The 9,887-nt window shown below is 37.0% G+C and overlaps 1 protein-coding gene across 1 annotated transcript; it reads left to right on the top strand.

Annotated features, from left to right (window-relative positions):
• Positions 1 to 2,788: 2,788 nt before the first annotated feature.
• LOC148942248 (uncharacterized) lies at positions 2,789 to 8,483 on the top strand. Its single transcript, XM_089103264.1, has 4 exons — positions 2,789 to 2,968; positions 5,276 to 5,452; positions 5,567 to 6,717; positions 8,438 to 8,483. Exons 1-4 carry the CDS (start codon positions 2,789 to 2,791, stop codon positions 8,481 to 8,483), a joined length of 1,554 nt encoding a protein of 517 aa, XP_088959390.1.
• The last annotated feature ends 1,404 nt before the right edge of the window (positions 8,484 to 9,887 follow it).

Raw genomic sequence — 9,887 nt, 5'->3', positions numbered from 1 at the left:
GTTCCGCGCATTATTCTTGTTCCAGATTTCCGGCTATCTTCCATGTACACATCCCACACGCCATCAATTCTTTTGCATCGCATCAGCTGATGTCGAATATACGGAATTAATACGTCCACTGCGTAATCACCAAAAGTTTTGGCTTCAGCAGGGGGTCAAAATATGTGCGATGACTGTGCCATCCAAGATCCACGGCGACTAAACGAAGCTAAAATAGATATTGGTAACTTTGAACATGTTTCTGTATGTTCAAGCAGCAGTGGAATGAGATCTGATTGTGGGCTGCTTTGGAGTTCACCTTCGCTTGAAAGCGCGGGAGGAAACATTTGATTCTCATGGGAGAAGAAGTTTATCAGGTCAGTAGATCTGAATTGGTTAGCAATGATTAGACTAGAACAGAGTCTCTATTTTTCCTCGAGGAATCTAGCTTGCTCTTCATCGGTGTATTTGTAGCATGTCCTCGCTGTTTTTTAAGTATTTAAACTTTATTTTGAGGGAATAGGTCTGACAGTGGTTTTCGCCTCATGATAAAGTGGTTCATCAGGAATTCCTTGTACTATTTTTTTCTTTTTTTGATATAGGGATGAAATAAGTCCTTTTATCATAAAAATTTGACGACTATCTAACACAAGCAATTCGTTGGACCCTCGTCTTCGAATGGGTTTCCAAATTTTTCGATGACATAAGCAAGCTTCTTCACATCAAACAAAAACTGCCTCTGTATATTTTCATTTTCGCCATAAGTAAGTTTCGTGGTACGTTTTAAATATTTGACGATAAAAGGGAGACGACCAGTGCAATCAACATCATTTTTCCTGTTTCAAGACTGTCTTGCGCTATTAAAACCCCATATGACATTTTAGTGACTAAATTGACTCTAATATATCAGCAAATTGTTTTTTGAAAAAAAAAATCAAGTTTTGGGACGTTTAGACGACGTTCTCATGATCTGAGGATAAAAGTGAGACGACCAGTAGGTTCAGCATTATTTTTTACCCATTTCAAGACTTTCTTAGGCTATTGAAACCCCATTTGATAATTCACGACGCTATACGACGTTTTGAAGACGTTCAAGTGATCGACGTTCAGCGCAGCCGAAAACATATTTCCTCTAACTTTCATGCTTTCCTGAAAAAAATGCACGATTCTACTGAATTTCAAAGCTTAGCCACTCCACTATTGAAACTACATGTAGCAGGAGTCAAGACTTCTTCAGTTTGCCATGACAAATGATTTTTTCAATACCAACACCTTATTCAAATACAAGCAGAGCCATATAGCCACGTGGCATTCAGGAGATAATAGAGTGGAAAACCAGATTGACTCAATCCTCATCTCCCGCCGTTGGCAATCAATGGCTAAGAATAGTAGATCGAACATCGGAGTAGATACAATTTCAAAACATCGGTTCAATCCCCTCCTAGTTGAGCTAAATCTAAAGTTGCGACTAGCAGCAAACCCCAAGAAAAAACCTCTACGATTATTTGACAAAAACCACTTCGATGATCCTAACATGCAACAAGCATTCAGCTTAATCACTTTGAAGTTCTTCAAGTGCAACGACTGACGAGCACACGCCCAGCTTGAATGTAGAGTTGGTGACCATATGGAATACAATCCACGGAGTCACAAAAGCTACGATAGGATACCGCAAAAGACTATACCAAAAATGGATACCGACACGCAGAGTCAAGCTGGCTGAGCGCAAGCAAAAGAATGTGGAAAGAAAATCGGAGTTGTTCAAGTGCCTAAGTAGAGAATGCCACCAGTCAGTTATGAATGGTAAGAACCGGTACAGGGAGAAAACCGTCAAAGACAAGGAAGCCACTACCTCTAGATCCAACACCAGGAAAATGTATCAGCTCCGAAAACCGATTAGGAGCAAATCATTTAAACCTACTAGTACCTCTGTCAAAGATAATAACGGAAGTTACTCTCGAAAAAATCTGAAATAATCCATCGCTGGAAAAAGCACTTCGACCAACTACTTAACCAGCACCAGCTCTCCACAGTAATAGATCATAATAAGCATAGTCATAACCCAAGCCGCAAACCAGATTTTCTGCAGGAGCCAAACCCACCCAACAGTATCTGAAAAGACGTGAAAATGATTTTTCTACGTTAAATTCAGCCCAACAAGCAATTAATTGCCTAAAAAGTAATAAAGCCCCTGGTCCCAATGCTATCCAGGCTAAACTCTACAAGTATGATGAGACACAACTTGTCAGCGGGCTCCATAAGCTAACCTGTCGTATATGGGAAAAAGAGATGCTTCCACCGGATTGGGGGGACTCTATCATACTTCCAGTCTTCAAAAAAGGGCTAAAGACAAAATGAAGCAATTATCTTGGGATCTCCCTTATCTGCGTTGCTGCTAAAATATTCGGCATGGTGCTAGAGTCGCTTTCGTATACAGCGCAACGTGAGGATAGGGATCTATTAGGCAGGATTCTGCCCAGAAATGGGATCAATCGACCAGCTATTCGTCTAAGACAAATCCTTGAACAGAGGGAAAACCCCCAAAAGCCTAAAGTGTCTCTCTTCATAGAATTTATGACAGCATTTGTGTTAGATCTAAAGGGATGGAATCTGGAAGGCCAAGACGGATGATGAAGTACCAGACAAGGCGGTCAGACTTATTCAAGCATACTACCAGCGTACGCGATCCCGAATTCAGATCACTTGGGAGCTTTCCTCGAGCTTCCAAATTGACTATGGTGTCCGACGGGGGTGTATATTGTCTCCCTTCTTATTTAATTTCGTAATCGACTGAATCATGACCAGAGCAATGACGGCCTTCTCAGGCGTTGAAGTAAGTCCCAGTTTTGTGATCACCAATCTGGACTACACCAACCATATTAACTTTTTAGCTGAATCTCGTCAAGAGACTCAATCTATGCTGTTGAAAGTAGCTGAAGAATCCACCCTTCTTCACCTGAATATAAACTCCTGGAAGACTAAAGTCATGGTGCCTGTTATATGATCTCAAACCCCCCAATCTTACTAAAACACTCGCCCATGGACAAAAATGGGATAAGTCCTATCTCGAATTGATTGAACCATTCACGACCGACCGACACTCTTGGCTTACCACAATGACGAAGCTGCTGCACGCCAGGGAGATCTGAGATGCTTGAGTCCTGCTACAAGTAAAAAGTAAGAAACCACTGATGAAAAATTCAGGTTCAGCCTAAAAACAACAAAAAATGCAGATTCAACGCAAAGGCGCCAATTCTATGACGTCAACTAACTCAAAATTAAAACCACATAAGACCTATGCAAACACGAGCAAAGTCCTAACAGAAAAACTAGTAAAGTCCTGAAGAAAAAGTTCTTGAACTGTTTTTGTTTTTGTGAAAAATATTTATTTGAATAAAAACAAACAAAATATCGACGCAACACAAAACTTTAGCGAAGTCCTGTCTCAGTAGTAAAAGCAAGATAAATCTTGACCCGAAGAACAAAAGCAAAAAAATTATAATAATAATAAAAATCAAAAGTGCCCAACCTGCACAGCTTCGGTCGGGCGAAAAAAAAACAGCTAATTCAAAGTCGTATTTTGATTCAGTTATACATATAGCTTAATTCGGTGAAAAACCAGTGAAGTGATAACATTGACCAAAACCAGACTAAAGTCCAAAGTGCAAAAGCGATGCCAAGACAGTGTAAACAATGACTAGATCAATTTCAGTACAAAGACGAGAAAATTTCAGCAAAGACACAGTTGGTGCAAATCACCTAATTCCTTACTTGGTGCAAGTAAAGGTCTAAGTCGAGGATAATTAACCCCAGAAAAAGGTAATCCAGGTAATTACAGGTAAGCACGTAACTAATGGATGCCAAAGAGAGCTGAGATGTTTAAGTCCTGCTAAAAGTAAAAAGTAAAAAATTACAGAGGAAAATATCAGGTTCAGCTTAAAAAACACAAAGTGCAGATTCTACGCAAAGGTAGCCAGTAATTCAAAGGCAGCAGATTAAACGCAAACAGGTAAACATTATTTGCATATCTGAATAAATGCACTGCGCTTCCTCTTCAATCCAACTATATCCTGCAACTCCAACTGCCCCCCCCCCCCTTATTCGTCAAAACTAACTAACAATACAAACAACACGTATCACTCGGTTGAGGTTGGTGAAACCAAGAAAAAGAACCATTTGTGATGCCAAAACAATGCAATTGAACGATTTGTCATAGAATTTAAAGGTTCAATACGGTAAATTTCGACATTTTATGGCACAACAAAAATTGCTACTAGTTCTCAGAAAATTCTGGTTGTATTCCCCATGTTAAGTCTCAGGTTTTCAATATTTTCATAAAATCCCCAGTCAAATCTTAGGGATCCAAGCGAAAGGTATAGGATTTTTATTGAACACAAACGTGACACAAAAATACTTCTACAAACAGTAAGATAAAGTAACTTACCATTTAATTAATTATATTATTTTTGTGTTTTAAATAGAAACTGAGAAAAAATGCTACAGTTTTAACAGATAAAATGTGTGGCGCAACACAGTCATATTAAAAAAAAAGCTTACTTTATGCATTTGTAACCCTGCCAATGAGCCACATCACTCTAAACCCTGTCCCTTTGTTTTGGACCACCTGCTATTTTTGGATCTTTCAAACGTTAAAGCAGTTTATCTAGAGCAAATGAAACACAATAATGGTGATTATCATAATATTATGGACTTTCTCTTATCTTTGCCTGGATGCTCTTAATTTGTCTAAAACTTGGGGAAAAGTCTAATAATGACATGAAGAAGCAGCCACAGAATTTGGATATTACCAATGCCCGTTAACTGCGACCGGAATTTGGTTCGATAATATAGTTCTATTTTGGAAAAGAATATTGACATTATTTATGAATGACCAGATGGTTGGGAGTAAATTGGAATTTGTTTTTTTTATGTGTTGTTTTTTGTAACCGAATGCCGTGGACATTTTATATGCTTTATTGGTTCCCTCTTTCGCACGCAAGGTTTCTTGTAAGAATTGGTTAGAATGAATGAATCACCTCCAGGTACACCTGATTTTAAGGAGTTGGAAAGTAAAAAAGTAAGTTTTGAAAGATATAATGAAATTTTGAGTGAGAACGTTGATCCTGGTGGATGCTGTCGGCTGGCATGTGAGGATTCAAGGTATGTGTTTTTGAGTGATTTCCCTTCGGAGAGCCGGGGGGATGAGAAGCAGATCAGTATTTTCCATATAAATTGCCAAGGGTTGAATTCCAGCTTTGATTTTATTAATGATATATCTAGTCTCTCTGTATTTCAGGTAATAGGCCTTACGGAAACCTGGCTTAACAAGCATAATTCTGAATTGCTGCGGATTCCTGGATACTCTTTATTCACCAAAAATCGGGAGCTTCGTCAACATGGGGGATTGGCAGCGTATGTTCGCTCGGATATTAAGGTAACGGTAAAAAGTGATATGTCGGTTTATAAAGAAATGGTATTTGAGTCGTGTTTGTTAAAGTTTTATATTTATAAAATACAATGTTTTGTTATTTTTTCATAACGCCCACCATAGAGTGCGTTTGATTAAATTGTTTACCTCCTTGAGCAGCAGCTAGAGAAGATTACAGTGGAGACCCCTTGTTTTTTGATGGGTGATTTAAACGTTGACCTAATTGATCCTGGTCAAAAGACTAATCTTCTATTAGATATGATGATTTCTTATGGCCTGATTCCGTCAATTAATGTAAGTACTCGAGTAACTGCGTCAACTGCGAAGTGCCTTGATAACATTTTTACAAATGTACCGTTTTCTAATCCGTGTGTCCTGGTTAGTGATACCTCGGACCACTTTGGTGTTTTTGGCTCATATTCAACATCGACGCAGACTTCTCCTTCGGTAAATGGCAGGTTTAATAAGATTACACAAGTACTGGATCCTAGTGCCCTCCGTGATTGTAAAAACAAAATAATGGATGTTAATTGGGATGAAGAGCTAGCTCTACCTGATCATGCTGATGCGAAGTTTGTGAAATTCTATAATAAACTGCATAATCTGCTGATTAGTTGCACTAAAGAGGTACGGAAAAGAGCTCGCAGAGAAATGCCTAAGAAGCCGTGGGTGACAAAAGGATTGCTCAGATCAATAAATCGAAGGGATTTGCTGTTTAAAAAGAAAATGTTACAACCTAGTGATGTTAATGAAAGGATATACAAAAACAACAGAAATGCATTAAATAGACTTTTGCGAAAAGCAAAGGAAGCTCATTATAAGAAAAAGTTTGGTGATGCAGCTGGAAACCCCAATAAAACATGGCGGATAATTAAACAGCTCATAAATCCTCCCCACACAGTCGCCCCGGATCAGATTATTGGTCGAGTAGGTGCAGAATTAAGTGACCCGTCTGATATAGCCCAAGAATTTGTTGACCACTTCGCTACAGTTGGACATAATGTGGCTGAGGGAGTAAGAATAGTGGATGGCGACCGCCCTTTCCAACATTACCTTGGAAATAGCGAAACAGAATTTTCAGTTTACCTGAAACCGGTGACCGAGAGTGAAGTAAAAGAAATAATTTTCGACATGAAAAATAGTGCAGCTGGTAGTGACATTTTGTCTCTACGGATAATTAAATATCTGTGGCCAGCTATATCGCATGTATTAGTTAACCTAATAAATCTTTGTTTTAAACAGGGAGTATTTCCATCTTGTTTCAAGTTGGCACGAATTACACCGGTTCATAAGGGGGTGATCACAGTGAGGTAAGTAACTATCGCCCGATTTCCGTTTTACCGGTCATGTCAAGACTTGTGGAAAAGTGCTTTTCCCGGAGGTTGTACCATTATTTAGAGTGCCATTCAATACTAACATCCACCCAGTTTGGATTCAGAAATGGACGCACGACCGAACAAGCTGTGGCTTATCTCTGTGGTGTTGTGAACACTGCCCTGGACCTTGGTTTTAAAGTGTCTACCATCTTTTTGGACATTATAAAAGCTTTCGACACTGTAGACCATGGTATATTGCTTGAAAAATGTGAATTTTATGGGATTAGAGGGCCTGCTCTTGATTTCCTACGTAGTTTTTTGTCTAATAGGCAGCAGTATGTGCGAATAAATGGATCTACTTCTTCCGTTGTAGATATGAAATGTGGTGTGCCACAAGGGTCCGTTCTTGGCCCCTTGCTATTTTTGATATTTGTAAATGATCTTGTACTGTCCCTGAAGGATGCGAAAACTAAAATGAGCGACATGTTTCACAGTGACAGTGACGTTACAGTACCTCTATTTGCCGATGATACTTCATTGATTTGCATTGCAAAAACAGAACGCCTTTTAGTTGAATTAATGACACAGTGTTTAGATCAAGTGTCTAGCTGGCTAAGAGTTAATAAAATAAAAGTAAACCCATCAAAGAGCAGTTTTGTAATATTTTCGCGTACATCTAATTACTACCCATGGATCCAAGAAGTGAGTTACCTGGAAGGTAAAGTTAAGCGTGATCAGTGTGTTAGATATTTGGGTATTATGCTAGATGAAACACTATCTTTTAGGAAACATGTTGAAAAGGTGTCAGGAATCCTGTGCCGTAATCTGGGAATACTGCGTAAATTGAAACATGTATTACCCCCTTCTGTTCTTCGCACTTTGTATTTTTCTATTATACATCCACATATATTGTATTGCTCATCTATTTGGCTGAGTACGTTTCCATCAATTACTAATCGAGTTCGAGTGATCCAAAATAACGGAATCCGTGTGTTGACTGGTAAATCAAATCTTGTATGCGTTAGAGCTACCTATATTGATGTAAAAGTATTACCTGCTGCAGGCCTTAGAGATTTTTATAGCCTTCAATTTATGTTCAAATATAATAATGAATTATTACCGTCTTGCTTTTCAGGAATGCTAAAAGCTAGATCTTCGATTCATGATCATGAAACTCGCCAAAGGGAAAATTTACATGCCCCGCTCGTGGTGTCTGCCAGGTCGACATTCTCGCCTATTTATAGGGGATTAAAGTTGTGGAATGGGGTTAATAAAGAGTTAAGAGAAATAGGGGATCTGAAGGAATTTAAAAATAAAATAAAAGGAATGTTATATGAGAAATATGATTTTTAAATTTTTTTTTTTTTTTTTTAATGTTTTTTTTTTTTTATGTACCTGGAGGACAAGTATGGTGATTTTGTGATTGGGGGTAGGAAATGCGTGCGAAGGGGAATGATTTTTATTTTATTTTATTTTTTTTAGGCCTAGGTTGTATATTTCTGTTGTGAATATGAAATTTTGATATATGCCTACCCTTAGGACAACCTGACCCCAGGTTCTTGGGTCGGTAGTGAGTAAAATGTATTGTCCTTGTGTGTGTTAATAAATTACTATTACTATATTTCAGTCATCCAATGTAGGCACATCATGGAGCATTTATATTTAAAAGTTTCTAGTAACATGTACATTAACTTTTTTTCATTATTTTTTTCAGGTTTTTGTCAGTTGAAATGTCAGCGCAGGGCAAATATAAATTTTAAAAACATAATTTAAAAATCAGTAGCAACTCTAAAAGCTTATCCAAAGGTGGAAGTGCACGGAGATAACAGGCTGAGACTAAGAAGTACGAGTAATTTCTTTTTGTAGACTTGGTCTGGCGCCAACAATAAAAATCACTACAGAAAATGTCTAGGGGAGGGGGAGGTAACAAACTTTACCGTCTGGCTAGTCGTTTTAACAACTGATTAGAATGATATAGCTATTGAAAGTGGTTCATTTTTCATTTCACCAATTAAGGCCAATCTATTTTTGTTGCTTTTATATGATGTTTTTCCATCAGCCCATTTTTCCTACTTTAATTTTTTAGCTGGCTTCCTGAAAACACTGGGGAGGTGTAAGGGTCACCTCTCCCATAACTTGAAACCCCTAAAAAAAACCTAAAGTATATGATATTAGTTCAACTCTTGCAACAGAGAACATATCCACTAAGCATAAATCGGAAGGATTTTCTATCTGAAGTGCCTTCGAGAGCTGTTTTTTTTTTTTTTTTTTTTTTTTTTTTTTTTTTTTTTTTTGCATGGCGGTTTCTTTACATTCCAAGTAAAAAAATAATAATAAAAAAAATTTGACATATATCCTTATACTAAACAAGATGTGAACTTAGGCGTATGAAATGACACATTTTAAAAAATGACTAATGGAAATTCAAATATCTCAAGAGTGGTCCTACTGATCTTAGCAAAGGTTAAAAAAAAATCCTTCTCTCCAAAATATAGGTGGAGAAATAAAGATATTTGTGTGAATGTGTCTCCCTTTACTAAAACTTCGTTTTCAGAAATGCACTTTTATAAAATAAAATAAAAACATCTCTAATAAATAAATTTTATAAACATAAAATAAATTTTATAAACATAAAATAAAAACATAGAATCTCTCATGGAGCTGTTCCATAAAGACAAAATTATGAACATTTAACATGTGTGGCTTGCCAAATCTAATAATATTTGATGATTGATACAAATTTAACTAAATCAAATTTATGAATAAACTAAAAAACAAATATGCAAAATTTTTTTTATAAACATAACACAAGAAGTAAAGATACATGTGAATGTTTATATTCTTCAACCAAAATTATAGCCATAAAACTTGCCACAAAATAAAGTTCATCACTTTTATTAAAACATTTATTTTCACAATCTCAGTATAAAGCCTTTATTCAAACCAATAAAATGAGAGATAGTGGAAATTAAAAATAAGAGTGAACCTGGAATGAATGCTAAATTTTGTTCAAGTGTTGCTCAATTTCATTTGACAGAACGAATTGTCTCTCTCTCCAGTAAAAACTAATCTAACCTAATCTCCTCAACAATTATCACCTATTAACAAATCTCCCTACATTATCTTAGGTGTTGGACATAGTGTTTCTTTTATACATTTTTAAT

Source organism: Artemia sp. Qi Xiang Cuo, chromosome 17 (assembly GCF_049724085.1).
Source record: "Artemia sp. Qi Xiang Cuo chromosome 17, ASM4972408v1, whole genome shotgun sequence".
In the NCBI taxonomy this organism is placed as follows: Eukaryota; Metazoa; Arthropoda; class Branchiopoda; order Anostraca; family Artemiidae; genus Artemia; species Artemia sp. Qi Xiang Cuo.
Note: the sequence above shows the minus strand (reverse complement) of the source record. Positions and strands in the feature narration are given on the sequence as shown.

What these genes read in the sequence shown, in the direction of transcription:
- LOC148942248 (XM_089103264.1), top strand. Translation starts at nt 2,789, where the DNA reads ATGACGGCCTTCTCAGGCGTTGAAGTAAGTCCCAGTTTTGTGATCACC. An exon ending in CCTGGAAGACTAAAGTCATG is followed by an intron (nt 2,969 to 5,275) that starts GTGCCTGTTATA and finishes TCTGTATTTCAG; the next exon opens with GTAATAGGCCTTACGGAAAC. An exon ending in AAGGGGGTGATCACAGTGAG is followed by an intron (nt 6,718 to 8,437) that starts GTAAGTAACTAT and finishes TATTTTTTTCAG; the next exon opens with GTTTTTGTCAGTTGAAATGT.